The sequence below is a fragment of the Sorex araneus genome, chromosome 2, assembly GCF_027595985.1.
Source record: "Sorex araneus isolate mSorAra2 chromosome 2, mSorAra2.pri, whole genome shotgun sequence".
In the NCBI taxonomy this organism is placed as follows: domain Eukaryota; kingdom Metazoa; phylum Chordata; class Mammalia; order Eulipotyphla; family Soricidae; genus Sorex; species Sorex araneus.
The window spans coordinates 277144751-277166814 of NC_073303.1; the positions used below are offsets into that span (position 1 = coordinate 277144751).

The 22064-nt window shown below is 43.8% G+C and overlaps 1 protein-coding gene across 1 annotated transcript in view; it reads left to right on the plus strand.

Moving 5' to 3' along the window:
- Nucleotides 1–22064, plus strand: part of PIK3CB (phosphatidylinositol-4,5-bisphosphate 3-kinase catalytic subunit beta) — a 93457-nt gene that overhangs the window by 45402 nt on the left and 25991 nt on the right. The window contains exons 4-12 of the mRNA XM_055127861.1: nt 2767–2992; nt 9538–9761; nt 10590–10769; nt 11964–12134; nt 12957–13034; nt 14682–14933; nt 17278–17374; nt 18413–18543; nt 20556–20606. Of these exons, the coding sequence (XP_054983836.1) occupies nt 2767–2992; nt 9538–9761; nt 10590–10769; nt 11964–12134; nt 12957–13034; nt 14682–14933; nt 17278–17374; nt 18413–18543; nt 20556–20606 (1410 nt within the window). The remainder of the gene's footprint in view (nt 1–2766; nt 2993–9537; nt 9762–10589; nt 10770–11963; nt 12135–12956; nt 13035–14681; nt 14934–17277; nt 17375–18412; nt 18544–20555; nt 20607–22064) is intronic.

Here is a 22064-nt window from a genome sequence, read left to right on the forward strand (position 1 = left end):
ATGGTCCAGAGGGGTCATGAAGGTGTTTATTTTATTTTATTTTATTTTTTTTTTGTACTTCTCTGGCAGGAGGGATAGTACAGCAGGTGAGGTGCTTGCCTTGCACTTGCCATTGGGTTCAATCCCTGGCATCCCACATGGCCGCCAGAGCACTGCCAGGAGTAACCCCTGAGCATCAATGGGTGTGGCTCCCCCAATTAAAAATACTTCAGGTGATCACAACAAAGTTGTAGTTGTCAAATATTTATTTTTTATTTATTTAGTTTCGGTGTTTGGGTCACACCCAGATGTGCTCAGGACTTAAGCCCTGACTGTGCTCAGGGGTCACTCGGCAGGCGCAAGGGACCATGTGGGTGCTGGGATCAGGCCCAGGTCAGCCGCAGACAAGGCACGAGCCTCCTCGCTGGACTACTGCTCCAGCCCTCCCGCTCCCCTTGTTTTGCATTGTTTCCTAATGATTAATCATGTTGAATCTCTCTGTGTCTCTGTGTCTCTGTCTCGGTGGCTCTCACATTCTCTCTCCATGCTCTGGCCATGCGGCCTGGTGGGTCAGTGCTTGGGTGCTCCTGGCCTCCCAGGCCCACAGCTGCCGGCGCTGGGCTGAACTCGGAACCGTGCACCTGCCAGAACTCGTAGTTGGGCCCGTAAGCTCTTTCCCTGTCTCCTTTTCGGCCTGATATTTGCCATATGTGGGATTTTATAAAATTCAAAACCATTGTCCACTTTTTACCACTTTTTATCCCCCCCCCAATCCCACAACTTCTCCACTGAGTGCAAGACTTTCCATGGTTTGAAGGCTTATCTCATCACAGATGTTTTGAGGTATTTTCTCCTGTTTTGTGTCATCTCTCTTGAGGTCTTTTTTTAAAATTTTTTTCTTTTTGGATCAAACCTGGTAATGCACAGGGGTTACTCCTGGCTCTGCACTCAGGAACCACTCCTGGCGGTGCTCAGGGGACCGTATGGGATGCTGGGAATCGAACCTGGGTTGGCCTCGTGCAAGGCAGATGCTCTACCCACTGTGCTATTGTTCCAGCCCCTTGGTGTCATTCTGAAGTTGTATTTCTCTAGTTTTCTTTTGTTCCCTAGCAGTACTTACTCTGCTGTAACTGAGTCTGAGGATCAAGCTTCCGCCCCCAAGTAGGAGCCCCTCCCAGCAATGCTGTGTAGGGGGCACACTTCTTGGACTGATGGTTCAGTGCCATTGGTCAGACTCGGCTCCCACGTGCCCTGAGTGCCCTCTGCCCCAACTCATCCACTTTACTCCTGGCTCTGCACTCAGGAATTACACCTGGCAGTGCTCGGCGAACCATATGGGAGGGCGGGGATTGAACCCAGGTTGGCCGCATGCAAGGCAAACACCCTCCCCACTGTCCTATCCTCCAGCCCCTCTGCTTTTTTCTTTTTCTTTTTTTTTTTTTTAAATTAAATCATCATGAGATATACGGTTACAAAGCTGTTTATGGTTGGGTTTTCATCGTACAATTCCATCACCCGGCCCCTCACCAGCGTGCATTTCCCACACCAATGTCTAAGGTTCCCCTCCCGCCCCCGCCCACAACCTGCCTCCATGGCAGGCACTTTTCTTTTGTCTCTCTGTCTCTCTCTGTCTCTGTCTCTTTGTCTCTCTCCCTCTGTCTCTGTCTCTCTTCGTCTCTTTCCTCTTCCCCCCCTCTTTTGGGCATTATGGTTTGCAATACAGGTGCTGGAAGGTTGTGTTTGTCCCTTTACCTCCTTTCAGCACGCAGTTCTCGTCCAGAGTCCTCATTTCCAGCTGTCATTGTCATCGTGGTCCCTTTTCTATCCCAGCTGCCCTCCCCCCACCACAGCTTGTGGCAGGCTTCCAACTGTTGGAAGGCCCATTCCTTCTGACCCTGGTTTCTACTGTCCTTGTGTGTAAGTCTCATATTATGTTTATTAATATCCCACAGGTGAGTGCAGTCACTCCATGTCTGTCCCTCTTCCTCTGACTCATTTCGCTCAGCATGATAGTCTCCATGTTCACCCATTTATATGTACCTACTTTTTAAACTAGAACTTTGTTTATAGGAATGTTAAGTATGAAAATCCTCATTGATTGCACTTGGTTTTTATTGATTTTTTTTTTCTTTTTGGGTCACACCCGGTGACACTCAGTGTTTCCTCCTGGCTCTGCACTCAGGAATTACCCCTGGTGATGTTTGGGGGACTTTATGGGATGCCAGGGATCAAACCCGGGTCAGCCACATGCAAAGCAAATGTCCTACCCGCTGTACTATCTCTCCAGCCCCTGCACTTAATTTTTTAACAATAATTTTTGCAACTGTTTTGTCATACATTAAGCTATTTTATATTACTTTATAAATGTGAATAATTACCGTACATATTTTTGTGATTTGCTATTAAAAATAGCCACCTTCACATATTTTATTTTAATTTTTTAAAATTTTATTCATTTATTTCTTTGCTTTTTGGGTCACATCCAGCGTTGCTCAGGGGTTGCTCCTGGCTCTGCACTCAGGAATTTCTCCTGGCAGTCCTTAGGGGACCATATCAGATGCCAGGGATCCAACTAGTGCCGGCCGTGTGCAAGGCAAACGCCCTACCCGCAACCTTCACATATTTTAGATAGCTTTTTTTGTTCATGTGTTTGTGTCATATTTCAAATTCGGTTATATTTTATCACTCACTAAACCAGTCCTTGTTTTTAAGCAGCTTACTTTCGGTGTTTGAGGTTTATAAAACGGTGTGCTCCTCAGTCAAGGGAAATGTTTCATTTTTCTGCAGATGTTGTGGAAGCAGGTTCACAACTACCCGATGTTCCACCTCCTGATGGAAATCGACGCGTACATGTTTGCCTGTGTGAACCAGACGGCCGTGTATGAGGAGCTCGAGGACGAGACCAGGAGACTCTGTGACGTCAGACCTTTCCTTCCAGTTCTCAAATTAGTGACGAGAAGTTGTGATCCCGGGGAAAAATTAGACTCGAAAATTGGAGTCCTGATAGGAAAAGGTAGCATAAGCTTTTCCGGGAGGGGCGGGCACAGGGTGGGGGTGGGGTTCGCCACACCCCGCAATGTTCAGTGCTTCTCGGGGATTACTCCTGGCAGTGCTCCGGGAACCATACAGGATGTCGGGGATTGGACCCGGGTCAGAGTGTGCAAGGCAAGTGCCCTACCCACTGTGCTATAGCTCCAGCCCTCATATGAACTGTATTTCCATATGGTGTCCCCCGACGGGCTAGGGAGTGCTCCCAGTCTGCCTTCAGGGACTGGGGACCGCTCCTGACCATGCTCTGGCTTTGTGGGCTGCTTCCGGTCCACACCTTCCAGGTCTCAGGGCTGTGGTTCGGGGCCTCAGTGTGCAAAGTGAATGCTCCTGTTCTTCGAGCCATATTTTCTGCCCTGCAATATGCATTTTATAATCATTTTTAAAATTATTATCTCTTAAAGAAATGCCATTGAAATTCTGGTGGGGGTGCATAGTGAGTCTATGGATAGTTGCAATGCTATCTCCCAGTCTAGGAACGTGGAATGGACTTTCGTTTACTTATTACGTCATAATTCAGTTCAGTCTGGTATGCATTTGGTTTTATTTTGGTGGCCGGTGTTTGGGCCACACCTGGCAGTGCTTGGGGCTATTCTGAGCTCTGTGCCAAGTGGTGCCAGGGACCAAATTTCGGTTAGCCACATGCAAGGCGAGTCCTGTAATCCCTGTACTATCTCTCAAGCCCTTGCATGAATTCTTACTGTGTCTGTTGAGATGTGCTCGAGTGTGCGCGCACGCACATACACACACGCGCACGCGCACACACACACACACACACACACACACACACACACAGAGCTAGTATGACCTAAGATGTCACTTTGCAAAGTGCTCCACAAGCCAGTACTCATCTGTAAATTGGTGAAGTCTGAGTTGTTCCAAACACAGAAATCAGAGAATGAATGTTTGGAAATTCCTCTACCAATGTCGAATTGGCACAAGCAACGACCTGCTTCTCCGGGGACTTTTTTTTTTTTTTTGGTACTGGTTTTCTTTCACACCTGTATTATTTTTAACCAACAGAAAAGTGGTTCTTTTTTGCTCCGGTTGTTTGAGATGCCCTTCCCAGGTCATTCTCAGTCCCATGTGAACTGCACCCTACAGCGTCACTCTAATCCAACACACCTTGTAGACCAACCAAGGCTTGAAGTCCCAATAAGGCTCCTTAATTATCCATATTAGTGACAGATTTTACTCCAGAGGTAAAGTTATCTTTACGTGGCAGTTACTTTTGTATTGAGACAGATAAATCATGTCCTCTTGCTTAACTACTTAAGAAATCTTTGACTGCTTTAGAGGATGAGTTTTCTTTTGCAGTAATTCCTTTTTCATTTTTGAGTCACATGACAGTTCAGGGCTTACTCCTGGCTTTGCTCTCTGGGTTTACTCCTTGTGGTCTGAGGGGACCATATGGGGTGCCTGGGATTGGCCCCCATATCCGCTGCCTGTAAGGCAAACATCTTACCCACTGTACAGTAATTCTTTTCATAAAATAGGTTTGTAATTATACAAAAATATTTTTAAGTGTTAATGGCCTGGTAAAATTTGTTCCTTTCTGTTTTATAGGCATTATATTTTTCTAGATTTCTAATTCATCATCAGAAAAATGATTTTTTTTTTGTTTAAAGGAAAGGATTTTTTTGTTTGAAGGAAAATGAAGAAAAATAATTTTTTAAATATAAAATAAAAAAATATAATTAGTCTATAAGATTAATGATTTTATTATCAAGGACAAAAATATCCACTGGAAAAAGCAAAGAATATTTGTTGGTAAATGAAAAAAATTGCTATATGACTAATTATTTTATTTTTATTTATTTTTTTATTTTTATAAAGTGTTACTAGATCAGATTTTTATTGTGTTTCTTTCTAAGCAGTGTGGGGGAGGCTCATGCGTGCCCCTGTGTCTGATTATAAATACTTAGCTTTTGTGTACTTTGTGGAAGGAAGCGGACTGGAACTACACTGATTGTTAGGGACACTGGAGTATTTGGTAATCCAAGGGCTTCACAGCACGTGCAGAACTGGCTGCTTCAGAGTGTGGGTGCGTGTCTTCAAGCTTCACCATCTTTTGAAAATTTAGATCACTTTGCTACTTTCTGAATTGGGTCTTCTGATCTGGACCTTCTAAACATACCAGTTCATTAGCCAGTACTACCTTTAGGTATGCCAGATCTGGCAAGTTAGATCTAACAGGAGAGCTAACTTCTTTTTTTTTTTTTTAATTGAGTCATCATGAGATACACAGTTACAAAGCTGTTCTTGATGGGGTTTCAGTCATGCAGTGTTCCAACACCCATCCCTCGATCAGTGTACATTTCCCACCACCAATGACCCCCGTTTCCCTCCTGCCATCCTACCCTCACCCCCCCTCCAGCCTGCCTCTATGGCAGGCACTTCTCTCTCTCTCTCTCTCTCTCTCTCTCTCTCTCTCTCTCTCTCTCTCTCTCTCTCTCTCTCTCTCCAAGAGATTTAACTACTGCATGGGATATAGTTTTGTTTTGTTTTGTTTGTTTGTTTGTTTGTCTTAAAGATTCATTATTGAGATGAAAATAGGTTTGCTGGTATTCTCCCTCCTTTTCTATGTCCCCACATCCCAACCTTTTTTGGGGGAGTAGTAACCTAAAATTTTCTTGTTACATACCACTGGGGTTTTACACACACACACACACACACACACACACACACATACACAGAGGAATATATACGTATATTAGTTATATCATTGTACCTTTTTCAGCATCATGAAACTTATTACACAGTTTTCAAAAATAATATGCCTATAATAGGAGGATTACATGAACAGTGTTTTATTGCTTTAAATAGAGGAGGGTCTAAAGTCGAACTATAAATTATATCTGGTAAAGCTGGTAGTAAGATAAGATAGTGTACACAAATTCAAACGTTCGCATCCATTTTGGAAGTTGGGTCAGCCTGTGTCAATATTTTGGAAGGAGTTTCCATTTTAAATACCTAACAACTAAATTTTTGTAGTTGCCCATTTATGTGTGATCACTACAACCGGAGCTTGGTGAGGTCATGACTCCTGGAAAACAATAAACAATTATTTCAATTTAACTTCAGGAACGAGTTCGCTGCCTCCTCCTCTTCAGAGGAAACAATGGAACCTTTACAGACTTAGCTGCCCTGACTGGTCTAAAAATACCTTTTCCTGAAAGATGATGTGTTTGATCATTTCATTTTCTGTTTGTTCTAAGTCATTATTTACAGAGCTACTGTTTGGGTTCTGATTAATCTCCATTGTAAAGATCCACGCTGCTCTTAAATTGGAGGAAATAGTATGCAGGATTTTCAGTAATGTCTTTAGTATGATGGGACTGTCCTCTCAGTGCTTTTTAATATCAAGAATTATGTCTGCAAACTCTAAAGTACTGTCAAGTTTTAGCACTGCTGTTATCCTCTTAGTAGAAGACATTTAAGAAATGAATGAGGTTTAAAATGTGTTACTTGGCCTGATTTCTTATTTTGACTAAGGTCCTGTTTCTTTTTTTTTTTCCTTCTTTTTTTTGCTTTTTGGGTCACACCCGGCGATGCACAGGGGTTACTCCTGGCTTTGCACTCAGGAATTACTCCTGGTGGTGCTCAGGGGACCATATGGGATGCTGGGATTCAAACCCGGGTTGGCCGCGTGCAAGGCAAACGCCCTACCCACTATGCTATCGCTCCAGCCCCTAAGGTCCTGTTTCTAAGAGTTGCTCATACTGGTTCCCAAAGTCCAGCTTCACCTGTTTCTTGAAAAATGTCTCAGAATTTGGGATTCAGTAAGTTCAGGGCGAAGTAAGGAAATGTGTGCTTTTCACTTGACTCTTAACAGAAATGTGAACAAAAGTCCCATGTTAATAATAGATTGGAGAATACGATGAAACAGTAGCACTGGCATCTTAGCAGTGTGTGTTGACTACTTGTCGTTGGGGATCTGACAGAGAACTTGAGTGAAGGGTCTCTGTCTGCTTGGTCGAACTATCCAGTGGAAATAAGGAATCAGCAAGACAGGCGATCACGGGACAGCTGTGAGAACCACTGTCAGCCAAGGAGGGTCCCTTGCAGTACACTGCATTAAACTGACCCTTCAGATCTTGGCTGTAGCTCTGCAGGGGAGAGGAGTGGGTAGAAGTAAGAACAAATGGGAATGTTTTGTGTGAGCAGTCACCTGTTCAGGCAGCTAAAGAAAGTGATTAGTTTGTTTAATTGTGTAGGTAGGAGAAGCAAAAGACCAGAGAGGCTGAGCCAACCACTCTATAGGAGCACCATGACCTGATCATCAATTTTATTTATTTGTTTGTTTGTTTGTTTGTTTGGGGGCCATACCTGGAAGTGCTCAGGGGTTACTCCTGGTGCTGCACTTAGGAATTTCTCCGGGCAGCCCAGCAGACCTTATGGGATGCCGGGGATGAAACCTGGGGCGAGCGCCTTCCCTGCTGCACTATGGCCCCAGCCCCTGCTTGGCAGTGTAAAAAGTGTGGAAAATGCATTGACAGCAAAGAACTGGTAACAGAATCTATTAGGCTTGATTGGAACTTGTTAGTGGGAAGACTCAAAGTTGGCTCGGTAGACGGTGGGCCTGCTCTGTGATTAGTTCATAGTGGGGTTTCTCTGGTTGATCCTGGAATTCGAAGCGAACTTTGAGGTCAGAGCTGTGGGTAATCACGTTTATTTACACATCGATGCCAGTGCTGCAGTTTGTGTTTATTAAACTCCATTTGAGTGTGAGCCATGAGTGGTACACACTGACCTCAATGTGTCAGATAAATTTTGATAGGCTTGCTTTACTTCTGAGCATAGAGTGTTATCAGACTTAAATGTTTTTCTGTGTTAGATAGAAATTAGTATACATAATTTTTAGACTATTTGAAAAATAATTCTTAGAAAGTTGTTTTTATATGTAGTACATATTTATGGTAGAAGTGGTTCATAATTGAGTGTACCATAGACTATTTTTATATTTGGATTTTGACCAGCTGTGACTATGGTTGAAAATTATAGTAAAATTAAAGTCCAGCCTATGTAATTTAACTTGTACTGAGTTTTAAAATAAATAATAACTTGAATTTTAGACTCATAAAGTATTGATTATGTAGTATCGCCCTAAAACAGTATTAAAAATTTTTAAGAATCAATACCCTTTCTCTGCTATGTATGGTTTTTGGATTATAAAGAAAAGTGAGAATCCTTTATATATTTACCTTTACATATGTATGTTTATTATGTAAACATATGTCGCAAAGTATGTACTGTGAATTTTGGTGACTGTCTTTGTAAAACTGGTGACCAACTATGTTTCTTTCATTTTAAAATTATTTTTTATTAACCGTGATTGAGTCTCAGGTGTACCATGTTCTAGTACCAATCCCTTCACCAGTGTTACTTCCCTCCACCCGAGTTCTGCCTGCTTCTCTGGCAGGTACTTTTTCTTTTTCTTTTCTTCTTTCTTTGCACTGTGGTTAACACTTCTCTTATGATAGGGTACCATGTATATCACTCTGCCTTTCATGCATCACAGTCCCAGCTCAGAGTGACCACTTCCTTCTCTCATTAGCACAGTGATCCCTTCCCTGACTCCGTCCCATCAATGGCAAGCTTTCTACTAAGGTTTCCTGCCCTTTGCTTCTATTATCTTTGGGCATTAGTTACTCCCCTACTATGCTTCTTTGTATCCCGTATATGAGTGCAGTCATTCTGTGTCTGTCCCTCTCCTTCTGACTCATTTTACTCAGCACAATATTCTCTCGATTCACCCGTGTATCAGCAAATTGCATGATATCATTTTTTTCCTTACAGCCAAGTAGTATTCCGTTGTGTATATGTACCGTAGCTTCTTTATCCACTCCTCTGTTCTTGGGCACTTGGGTTGTTTTCCGATTTGGCTATTGTGAATAGTGCTGTAATGAACACAGAAGTGCAGATGACTTTTCTGTATTGTGATTTTGGGTTCCTGGAGGTATAGTCCCAAGAGTGGAATTGCTGGGTTGTATGAAAGCTCAATCTCTAGGTTTTTTTGGGGGAGGTTGTTTTGTTTTTTAATTTTTGGGCTGCACCTGACAATACTCAGGGTTTAGTCCTGGGGTTGGGATTCTCAGGGCACCATGTGGGATGCCGGGGATTGAACCTGGGTCGGCCATGTGCAAGGCAAGCACCCTGTCTGTGGATCTGTTGCTCTGGCCCTTTAGTTTCTCTCTCTATTTTTTGAGGAATATCTGTGTTTTCCAGAAAGAGTGACCCAATCTACATTCCCACCAGCAGTGATTGAGGGTCCCTTTTTTTCCCCTGGCATTCATACCAGTACTGGTTATTGTTCATTTATATTTCACATTTTATTCCTTAAAGATGTATTTTTTCATATATGAAAATTTTTTGACTGTTCTTTCATTTTTTTAATTTTCTTGCCCTATTTGATAAAATCAAGGTTTCACTGTATTTTTGTTGATTATAGTTTGTATCCTCTCATTATTAATAGTTACTTGAAATGTCGCTTTTAAAAATTGTGTTTAGGTTTACATGAATTTGATGCCTTGAAGGATCCGGAAGTGAATGAATTCCGTGTAAAAATGCGCAAATTCAGTGAAGAGAAGCTCCAGTCGCTTGTGGGACTGTCTTGGATAGATTGGCTAAAGCAGACATATCCGCCAGAGCATGAAACATCGACCCTTGAGAACTTAGAAGATAAACTTTATGGAGGAAAGCTTATTGTGGCTGTTCACTTTGAAAACTGTCAGGTAGTATTATATTTTAATAATAGTTTTTAATAAATTTATGGATTTAACTGGATTTAGCTTTTTACTTACATAACACTATTACAAACTGTCTGGTCCGGTCTGTGATCATATTGTAGGAAATGATTTTGTTATATTTTAAGTTGCTAAATAATCTTCAATGTCTGTGCCTTTGAGATGTTGAAAAGCTTTTATAATGTTCTGTCCCAACTATATTCCATTCCCTGTTAATAAATTGTTTTCCTTCTACGTTTTTGTAAAATTGAATGGAATTGTTCATTGGTATATGGTTTCATTGGTATCTTATTCTTACTAGTGACAGCATAGAATTGCTGTAATGATTATTCTTCTTTATAGGGGTCACAACTAAGTGCTTGGTTGTTGCGTGGTGCTGGGTTAAGACCTGGTGCCTGTACATGCTGGGACTGTGCTTCCCCACTTGAGCACCTCCCACATTATTTGAGTGTTGGCTAAATTTGGATACCAGCGGTTTTTGGTTTTGTTTTTTTCTCAGCTTATTTTAGGGAAGTCACTGGGAAATGCTTGAGATGAACTACCGAAATGATAAATGTTATTTGACTATGAGTTGTGTGTAAGTATTAATCTCACTTGTGGATAACCCACATAACACCAGATAGCTTGCAATTTACTAGACATTCTAGCAAATTTGATAGGAACACTTTACAAAGTGGAAAATTGGCCGAAAGAGCAAATACAGAAGATATATGGACATTACACAAATGCCGCGTGTGGTTGCGGACCGTGGAAAGCTGTGGAGTGAGTTTTCAGCACTCATACTAACGTGCTTCTCTCCTGCCTCTCCTCCTTTAGGATGTATTTAGCTTTCAAGTATCTCCCAATATGAACCCTATTAAAATTAATGAATTGGCAATCCAGAAACGTTTGACTATTCACGGCAAAGAAGACGAAGTCAGCCCTTACGATTATGTGTTGCAAGTCAGCGGGAGAATGGAATATGTGTTTGGTGACCACCCATTAATTCAGTTCCAGGTATCTTTTCTCCCAGCTAAAGGGAAGGCATGTTGTTTTGTTAGAGTTAAGGCTTGTGTGTATGTGTTTTATATGCAGTGATATGCAGGAGGAACTATATAACACAGTGCATAAAAGGATGGGAAGGGGTATGGAGACACATCACATTAGAAGCTTTTGAATGACTGGATTGTAGTAGCATATGACTTAGGGTCACCTTATTAAGTTGTATTATTAAAAGTGAGTTTTGTTTTATTAATTATTATTATTTTATGCTTTTGGGGTCACACCTGGCAATACTCAGGGTATTTACTCCTGCTTCAGCACTCAGAAATTACTCCTGGCAGTGCTGGGGGACCATACGGGATGCCAGGGATTGAACATAGGTTGGCCACATGCAAGGCAAACGCTCTCCCTGCTGGACTATCTTTCCTGCCCCAAAAGTGTGATTTTTAATGATTTTTGAATTGCATATAATTTTAAGAACTCTCCTACATCTGGATAGGAAATTTCTTCTTCCAAGGAATACATTGGACTTGGATTCACTTTGCTGGGAGTGATCGCATGCTCAAGAGGCTGTGCCCAGCTCCGTTCTTGGGGGTTGCTACTGTGAGTGCTTGGGGGACCGGCTTGTGCCAGGGACCTGAACCCAGGCCCCCTGCATGCACGGGATGTGCTCGGTCTGTTCACTTCTCTTGGAGTCCTGATTTGCAAGCCTCCGATCTTCCAAAGTGTTGCCGAGCTGAAGGTGATAACATGTATGGGCTGTCTAGTTCCGTTCCAAGGTAGTTAAGTTTACAGTCAGTGAGAGCTTTTCGGTGGCAGATTTCAGTTGCTTGTTCTGAATACCGAATTGTTCGTTTTCACGATACATTTGTTGCTCATTTTATTCTTGATTTTACTGAAGGTTTGTATGTGTATGGTGCCAGTGACCAAGTGCAGGGTCTTCCCTGACTCCCGGCAAATGTTCTGCCATGGGCTGCGGCCTGGCCTCTTCTGTTTATTTTATTTTATTTTATTTTTTTGGCGGTTGCAGGGCACACCTGGCGGTGCTCAGGGCTTACTCCTGGCTCTACTCAGGAGTCACTCCTGGGGGGATGTGGGGCTTGAAGCCATTGGCAAGCACCTTGTCGGTTGCACTATCCCTCCAGCCCCTCTTCTGCTTATTTTAGTCTTTGCTCAAAATCCTTACCTTGTCCTCTCTTGCCCCTGTAGTATATCCGGAACTGTGTAATGAACAGGACCTTGCCCCATTTTATACTTGTGGAATGCTGCAAAATCAAGAAGATGTATGAACAGGAAATGATTGCCATAGAGGCCGCCATAAATCGTAATTCATCCAATCTTCCCCTTCCTTTACCACCAAAGAAAACACGAATTATTTCTGTAAGTTTCATGTGTTAACCTCTATCCACCCCAGAGCATGTGGTTTTCTTAGTTTGTATGCTCAAACCTTGCAGACTTTCTTTGCTCACTTCTCCTTCTGTGAAAACCAGTGCATGTTTGTCAAAGACTCGTCACTGTTCATTACAAGTCATTTTCCTTGCTACTCCTTCAAGCTACATGTAAATGGGAAAAAAATGTCACTTGTTATTTATAATGTTCTTTTGGTATCAAAGAAAAACGCCGATAGATTTTTAAATTTATTTTGAAGTTCGAACTAAACATGGAGCTCAGTAAACAATTTGAAGCTGCTACTTCTTTGTCTTTTTTTTTTAAGGGTTGGGCACTTTTTGGGTCATACCTGATGATGCTCAGGGGTTACTCCTGGCTCTGCATTCAGGAGTCACTCTTGGCTGTGTTTGGGGGACCATAACAGATGCCAGGGATTGAACCCATGTTGGCTGCGTGCAAGGCAAACACCCTCCCCGATGTACTATCACTTCAGCCTGTTTAAGCACTTCTTGATGACTGACACATCATTCAGTTTGAAGTGGTCGACTGTTAATTTAATCACAGCTTTTACTATTGATTCATAGTGTTTACTATCCTTTCGAAGTATTGAAATCTGCGTGTTTCAGCATTGGGCACTTAGTACTAGTGGTTACGAAGCCAGTTTAATATGTGGTTTTTATTTGCTAACACAGAGATCAATCTTCATTTTCCCAATAGATAGAAGAATTGATGTGGTGATTTTATTGCTGCATGTAGTATTTGTTTCTTTTAAATCTTACATTTAAATCTTGCACTTATTTCATTCTTTTGCAGCATATTTTTGAAAATAACAATCCTTTCCAAATTGTCTTGGTTAAGGGAAATAAACTTAACACAGAAGAAACTGTAAAAGTGAGTATTTGAATTTCATTGTTCTCATTCAGATTTTTTGTTTGGTTGGTTTTCTCCTATTTTCCTTTTAGGTTTGCCCAGTGCAAAAACATCTGATGCCATTGTCTGGGGGTAGGAAAAGATGACTACATAAAAGATCACAAGTTGTTAAGACATGGGATTTATTACTCAACTCCTTACAATTAAGTGAAGGCATTTGTCCCAAAGACTGCATTTTCCCTTCTTTTACTTGACAGGAAAACTGTCTAGTTTTGTGATCCAAGAAAGAGATTTGATTTGTTTGAGATATTTGGTGGTCTGAGGGTGCACTGCGGAACACATGGTCAAAGACTATTAGTTTTTTCCCTTTTGTAAATGGACATCAAAGATTCTTTGATTAGCTTTCCTTAGAATGAAGGGGCTTTTTGCTCTAACGTTTCTCAGCTAGATTCACTTTCTTTTTTTTTTAAGGTATGTTTATTAGATTTTACTTTTTAATGGTGTGCCTGAGGCCAGCTTGCTTTTGTTTTCTATTTCAGTTGCAATTCTAATTTTTTGTTTTTGTTTTTGCTTCCCCCCCTTTTCTTTTTCTTTTCTTGTATACAAGGCAAGCGCCCTATCCACTGTAATGTAGCTCCAGTCCCCCTTTTTCCTTTTTTAATTTTTGGGCCACACCTGGCTATTCCCAGGGCTTTCTCTTGGCGCTGCACTCAGGAATCACTCCTGGTGATGCTTAGGGAAGCAGATGGGATACGTGGCATTAAACCTGGGTCAGCCGAGTGCAAGGCAAAGTACAAGGCAAACCCCCCCCCCCCCAACTATTGCTCTGGCCCTGCTACTTTTTTCTTTAGTTAAAATGTTTCTTTCCTAGTTGAAAAAGCATACCATGCTTGTTTCCACAGCTGAAAAAAAATCCAAATGTGATTAGATAGAGATGTTACTGATATCTTCTCCCATCTCTTTACCCTCACATGGCATTCGAGGTCAGCAGTTGTTTTGTTTTGTTTTGTTTTTGTTGTTTTTTTGGTTTTTGCAGTACTTGGGTTAGTCCTGTCTGTACTCAGGCATTATTCCTGGTGGTGCTCAAGGGACCGAATGGGTTGCCAAGGATTGAACCTGGGTCAGGCGTATGCAAGGCAAACACCCTACTAGCTGTACTATCTCTCTGGCCCTACATACGATTTTACTAAAACCCATTTATACCACTGAGATCTGAATTAAAAACAACAGCAAGAAAAACTAGTGTACGGTTAAACTTGCAGTTCAATGAACAACGTATTGAATATGATAAATATGTCTTCTTGAACTTGATGTGTTGCTTCAGTATAAATTTCTCTTTTTTATTTGTTTTTTTTTTCTCCTCTTATTATGGGATGGCGGGCACTCCCCGGAGCCCTTCCCCCACCCTTTTCCCCTCCCTGGAACCGCATGGTGGTGGGGGCTGTTTTTCCCTTTTTGGCCACATTCAGCAATGCACAGAGGTTACTCCTGGCTCTGCTGGCAATGCTCAGGGGACTATATGGATAATGGGATCGAACCCGGGTTGGCTCCATGCAAGGCAAACGCCCTTCCTCTGTACTACCACGCTGGCCCCAGTCTGCATTTCTTTACTCTCTGTAGTAGAGTCTTATTGGGGGGATAGTCAGCTTTGTATTTGTTTCTTTACAGGTTCATGTCCGGGCTGGTCTTTTTCACGGGACTGAACTCCTGTGCAAACCCCTTGTAAGCTCAGAGATATCAGGGAAAAACGACCACGTTTGGAATGAAACACTGGAATTTGATATTAACACTTGCGACTTGCCGAGGATGGCTCGATTATGTTTTGCTGTTTATGCAGTTTTGGATAAAGTGAAAACGAAGAAATCAACTAAAACTATTAACACCTCTAAATACCAGACCATCAGGAAAGCTGGGAAAGTGGTAATGATACACTGTTACACTGTTTCAAGGGGGCGGGGTAGGGGGATAGTAAGAGGATGGAATAAATTCCAGACTCTCTGAAATATCTGAGTGATGAAATTTTACGTTACTCGGATTCCTAAGGCGTGATTTCAAGAGGGCAGTGTGTGTGTGTGTGTGTGTGTGTGTGTGTGTGTGTGCGCGCGCGCGTGTGCATCAGTCACTCTGCTCCTCTCAGTGCCCAGGGTCCAAGCCAGGGCTTATGCCATGTTCTTTACCAATGAGCCACATGCCCGACCCTAAATCTGTACATCTTCTGCTTTTTGGGTCATACACAGCTATGCTCAGGGGCTACTTTCCTGGCTCTGCACTCAGGAATTACAATCCTGGCGGGGCTCAGGGGACCATATGGGATGCCAGGGATCGAACCCGCGTTGGCTGCATGAAAGGCAAATGCCCTGCCCACTGTGTTATAACCCTAGCCCCCCTACATTTATGTTCTTATGTGACCTTTTCTCCTTTTGCCCCTTTTTAAAAAGGAAACATCATATCGTCAGTGTTTTGTTTTATTTTATTTTATTTTTTTGCTTTTTGGGTCACACCAGGCAATGCTCAGGGGTTACTCCTGGCTTTGCACTCAGGAATCACTCCTGGCAGTGCTTGGGGGACCTTATGGGATGCCGGGGATCGAACCCGGGTCGGCCGCGTGCAAGGCAAACGCCCCACCCGCTGTGCTGTCGCTCCGGCCCAAAGTGTTTTGTTTTAAATGAAATACTGTTTTGGTATCAGGAACCATGTGTGGTGCCGGGATGTAATGATCAGGATGAGCTGCATGCATGAACGTGCCTTACCCACTCTACTTTCTCTCTAGCCATAAAGCAGATACTTTTAAGAAGATTTTTATATAGACAAAATGAAAAGACTTGAATAACTGTTAATTCCATTGTCCCTTAATTGAAATTCCAGGTGTTAGGTTTGGTGGATTCAGAGTTTTGTGCATGTTAGTAAGATTGTCAGTTGTCCGTCACTGCACACATCTCATGATGCCTGGGGCTCGCCCTGGAACCCAGCACCCATGGAGAGTGTGTGACTCTCATTCTGCAGGGGACAGGTGGAATCTGTCACCCTGCTGCAGGGCATTGCCTGCCAGCTTGTACTGTCAAATGCGTTCTGATCAAATCCCCAATTTTTCAGAATTTCTTAGATTTTTAAGCCATAAAATAAAGAGTTGGTGGTTCTGTTTTCATATAGTCATCTTCCATTTCAGACTTTGAGTCACTTTTACATTTTTTTTCTCATGAGCGTTTTTTTTGTTGAAAGGTAGTAAATGAATTTTACATTCTTTTTAAAGAGAATGTAAACAGTTCTGATGTTTGTCATTTGGTTTTTTAAAAAAATAAGTTTTAGGGGCTAGAGAGATAGCAGAGCAGGTAAGGCTCTTGCATGAGGCTGGCTCTGGTTCAGTTCCTGGGAGGCCACATGGTTCCCCGAGCCCCGCCAGGAGTCAGCCCTGAGCTCAGAACCAGGAGTTAGCCCTGAGCACCACCAGGTATGGGTCTGTCCAGCCTCCAGCCCCACTCCCACCCCAAATGAAGGCTTTGTGATGTCTGAAAAGTTGCAGAAGAGTTAGTTCCTTAGTATTCCTCTGCTTATTAAGAATTTATTGGATTATAAGGTCTTGGTATATTGTAACCAGATTAATTAGTCTTACGTACGTACATAAAATTCTTGTCACCGTGGTTTTCTTTTTAGAGATACAGGTCCATTTTATTATTTATAAAATTAGAGTCAGTGACTCTTTGTACATTAAGATGAATATAGTCTGGAAAGATCTTAGACTATATAACCTTATATGTCACACATTTTCTTTGGTCATTATGATTTCTTCACCCTTGGTGGCTGTACAATAAGCACTCTAGTTTGGGGATGTAGTTTTGTGAGCTATAACATGCAATATGTACTTAGCCTCTATAAATGTGTTAACTTTTTTTGTGTGTGTGTACAGTTGGTGTTTTATTTTGGTGATTTTTGAGGGGTGGTGGAAATCATTTAGAACTTTCTTTTTTTGGTTTTGTTGTTGTTGTTGTTTGATTTGGGTTTGGGGCTATATCTGGCGGTGCTCAGGGCTCACTCTTGGCTCTGCGTCCACGGATCATTCCCTGCGGTGCTTGGGGAACCATAGCAGGAGGCCGAGGGCTGAGCCTGACGGGGCTGTCAGGGCGAGCCTCCTACCTGCCCTGCTGCCTCTCTGGCCCCAGAACGTCAGAACTCTCCGAAAATAACATTACTGACATGAAGCTCATGCGCCTGGGAATCCCTTCAAGTTCTTTCTGAGCATATTCATACAGTGGTGTCTTTCCCACAGCATTACCCCGTGGCCTGGGTGAATACCATGGTGTTTGACTTTAAAGGGCAGTTGAGATCTGGAGACGTCACGCTGCACAGTTGGTCTTCATTTCCTGGTAAGACTCACATCCTTATCAGTGGTCTCAAAGAGACACTTCTTGGCACGAAGTTCATGTGTCTTCTTGGCATGAAGTTCATGTGTCTTTATGACTCACTGCTCTGTGTGTGTGTGTGTGTGTGTGTGTGTGTGTGTGTGTGTGGTTTTTGGGTTATACCTGGCAATGCTCAGGAGTTATTCCTGGCAGTGCTTGTGGAGGTCATAAAAAAAAAAACTGATTTTGGCAGATAAACACCATCTTCAATTGAGTTTGCATTCAAGGCTGAGATTACTTACAATTCGGAAAAGAATTGAGGTAGCTATTAATTTTTGATAACTATTTTATTTGTTTTTTTGTGGGTTTTTTTCCTGTTTTGGGTCACACCTGGTGATGCACAGGAATTACTCCTGGCTCTGCATTCAGGAATAACTCCTGGCAGTGCTCAGGGGACCATATGGGATGCTGGGAATCAAACCTGGGTCGGCCGTGTGCAAGGCAAACGCCCTAACCGCTGTGCTATTGCTCCAGCCCTGATAACTTATTTTAAAGATTTATATAACTTGTTGGCATGTTCAAATTTGGCATCAGGTCATTTGTTGGAGCCATGGCTAGGTACTATGCATGGCCTTTCTCTACCCTCTTCTCTTTTTACTACTTTTTTTTTTTTAATTTTTCCTGCCCTCTCCCTTTTTTTTTTTCCTGTACCAGATTGAATCCCCAAGAGTTTATCACTGAGACAGATCTCTGGGCCCTTTGGATCCAGCATTAACAGAGAGACTGAAAAAAGTTGTTTTCCAGATTCCTCAGGTGACATTCTTTCCACGGAAAACATTTTTTTAAGAATTAAAATTAGGTGTCGGAGAGATCGTGCAGCAGGGAGGGTGTTTGCCTCCATGCAGCCGACCTGGGTTCAGTCTCCATCACCCACATGGTCCTCCAGGCTGCCAGGAGTGATCCCTGAGCTCAAAGCCAGGACTACCTCTGAGGACTACTAGGTGCCCCCCGCGCCCCCTTCCTCCCCCAAATAAAAGAACCAAAATTATTTTTATGTTTTAGATGAACTTGAAGAAATGTTGAATCCAATGGGAACCGTTCAAACAAATCCATATACTGAAAATGCAACGGCTTTACATATTAAATTTCCAGAGACTAAAAAGCAACCTTACTACTACCCTCCCTTTGATAAGGTAAGCTCTCCGTGCAGTCTCGGAGCCATCAGTCTGTGGTTTAAAAGGTTCTAGGCTCGGCTCTGTGTGTTCTGTGTCCTTTCGGAAAAGTCACATGCGCTGACGTTCGTTTTGTCTAGTGGAACGATGCATAAGTGATGAGGTCACTGGACTCCCGGAGAAACCCGCTGCCATTCCTCTGCCATTCAGGGTCCTCCTTTAGAACACAAGGGACCAGGATTATTCCCTGCACAGAGAGGCTGTCAGTGTGTCATATCTGTGTCCACCGCATGTGTGGTTGGCAGTGGCGTGTCCCGGGCTGGGGTCAGAGCAGAGGACTCATGCTCTCCCCACCAGTAGCACTTTCTTTGCTCACGTGTTCTGTGGGATCTAGACCCAGGACTGCTATTTCTGATCACTTCTTGGTATCCAAGGAGAGTGTCTGGTGAGTGCTAAAAATAGGGCTCTGACTGTGACGTGTTCAGGGAGCGAGGCTGTTATGTTTTTATTTATTATTTTATTATTATTATTTTGGCTTTTTTGGTTCACACCCAGCAATGCTCAGGGGTTACTCCTGACTCTGCACTCAGGAATCACTCGTGGTAGTGCTCGGGGAACCATATGGGTTGCCAGGGATTGAACCCAGGTCGGCCGCTTGCAAGGTAAATACCCTACTTGCTGTACCTGCCCCTACTTGCACCGGCCCTTGTCATATTTTCATATCTTCAGGTTTGGTTTTATTTTGGGTGTGGTTACTGCTGTTATGAGAAATGAACAAGTCCTCAGATAATAAACAAGAACTGTCGTATATTTCCCTAGTCCATTTGAGAACAAGCTATCTTTACTTTTCGGGTCACACCCAGCGATGCACAGGGGTTACTCCTGGCTCTGCACTCAAGAATTACTCCTGGAAGTGCTGGGGGACCTTATGGAATGCTGGGAATCAAACCCGGGTCAGCCACGTGCAAGGCAAACACCCTACCCGCTGTGCTATCACTCCAGCCCCAAGAACAAGCTATCTTTAGAAATGTGGGGCGGGAGAGATAGTACAGCAGGTAAGGCACTTGCCTTGTACGTGGCTGGCCCAGGTTCGGTTCTGAGCGACCCATATACTTGGTGGTTCCTTAGTACTGCCAGGAGTGATTCCTGAACGCAGAGCGTCACGAAAACAAAACAATTTGATATTATACTAAATATTTACGTTAATCCACCTTTAACTTTAAGCTTAATTTCCGCCTCATTTTTGGTTTGGGGGCCACAGCTAGTGGTGCTCATGGATCACTCCTGGTGGCGCTGGGGGACCATGTGAGGTGTCAGGAACTGAGTGAGGTCGGCTGTGTCTAAGCCAAGTGCTCTAAGCCGAGTGCTCCCTCCAGCTCCTTTGTTGTATTGTAATGTTCAGGGCACAGGACCTATGTGTATGTGTAGTTTGGGGGTCTTTTTGTTTCTTAACCTCCTAAGCAGTGCTCAGGAGGCCAGGGGCACCTGCGGACATGGTGGGGCAGGCATCCCCTGGCCGCCTTTTCAGTAGTAGACTGAGACTCCGGTCATAGAACGCGTCTCGATCTCAGACCCTCCTCACCAGGAAACAGAACTGCCCTAAGGGACTCAGATTCCTGTGGAGGAGGATTAGGGTCGTCTGTAAGTAAAGCAAACATGCAGATGTCTTAGAAACCACCTCCGCACGGGCAAGGTGGGGCACACCCAGTACCCAGTGGTGCTCGGGTCTTCTACCCGGCTCTGTGCTCAGGGTCACTCCTGGCCAGCTCAGGAGACCATATGGGGATGCTGGGGGCCGAGCCCAGGTAGAATGTGTGCAAGGCGAGCACTGTCCTGTCGCTCTGCCCCCGAGAAATCACGTTTTCAAAAGGGGGCTGTCATACCTCTGGCCCCAGAAAGACACTTGGAAGAAGAGAAACAGAACATTATTTTGGAGGATCAGAGGCTAGGCCTTGCCTTGTGTCGAAGTATAAGGCATAACCATAAAATAAGAGAAATCGGGCCTAATTTAGAACTTTTTATTTTTAAACCAGATCATCGAAAAGGCAGCTGAGATTGCAAGCAGCGACAGTGCGAACGTGTCGGTGAGTATACTCTCCTAGTAGTGCACTGGGCACCGTGCAGTGCCGGGGGTTGAACCCGGCATTTTTGCATGCACTTTAGCTCTTTTGGAGGTGAGAGGCTCACTCAGCAATGCTCCTGGCTCTGCACTCAGGAATTACTCCTGGCGCTGCTCAGGGGACCGAATGGGATGCCAGGAATTGAACCCTGATCAGCCGCATGCAAGGCAAATTCTGTGCCCTCTGTATGTCATTCTAGCCCTGCGCTTTAGCTCTTTGAGTCACCTCCCTGGCCTGTGTCAAGTTTCTCACATGCCTCTTACTATAATATTATATTATTCAGCACCTTCATCTCCTCTGTGATTTGCAGAAGTTGCACAGCAGGTTATTAAACTCGTGTGTGTGTGTGTGTGTGTGTGTGTGTGTGTGTGTGTGTGTGTTTGTGACGGCTGTTTGTAGTTCTGTTCGGTGCTAAGTACCAGTGTGGACTCAGCTTGTTCAGTCTTTCCTCCGTGGGCCTTCCTTGTGCCCCATCATCCCTCCTCTCCCCACCTGCCCTCCCCAGCTGCTGGACACGTTGGGTGTGGGGGGTGGTAGCCTGGGGTAGGGGTGGGGGGTGAGGCTGGAGACTTTTGCTGGTTCCTTTAGAGAAGGTGGCCCTAAAGAAGGGGAGCCTTGGTTCGTCCTGCTTCCGTTAGCTGACTCAGTCACATCAGTCACATGGCTGTCTCTTACCTAACTGCCAGCTAAGCTGAGTAATGGGGTCATGTGCCACCTCGGAGGAAGAGCGCCCGGTCCTGAAGATGTGGGGAGCGCACAGTGGGGGGGGGGTCACAGCCGGGCGTGAGCGCATTCTCCTCAGCTCGTCGCTTCCTTGGCCGGCTGGAATAGCGTCTGTGCCAGGGTGTCTTCTGCTTCGCCTCTGGGGCTTTCCGAGGGTTTCTTAGCCCGATGTAGTGAAGTCGTCAGTTACTGCACAGACCTTGCAGGCAGTTCTCCTGGGTGGACAACAGATTATTGCTGCCAGCTTGTCAGGCGTTTAAGGGGGGCAGACAGGCCCGGTGTAAGCTGAAGCTGTGCAGGAACCCTGCATGCCAACAGACTCTCTAGTTACCCTGTTTTAGTTTTGATGTAACTCCTTTAACGTAGTGTAATTTTTACTCTTGTTTTGGGTCACGTGCTCAGGGGGATCTCCTGGCTCTGCACTCAGGAATTGTTCCTGGTGATGTTTGGGGGACCATGAGGGATGCCAGGGAACAGACCCAGGCTGGCTGTGTGCACACAGCAAGTGCCCTGCCCACCGTGCCATCTCTCAGCCCCTGATTTTTACGCTTTCTACTATGACCTACTGTGACCTACTCTTTCTACTAAGACCTTAAAACAGGGCCCCTTGCTTCCTGAGTACGCAGTACTTTTATTCAACTTTAATGTATTCTTTTAAATTGAACACATAACCTATATATTGTGAAACCAAAAAAAGGT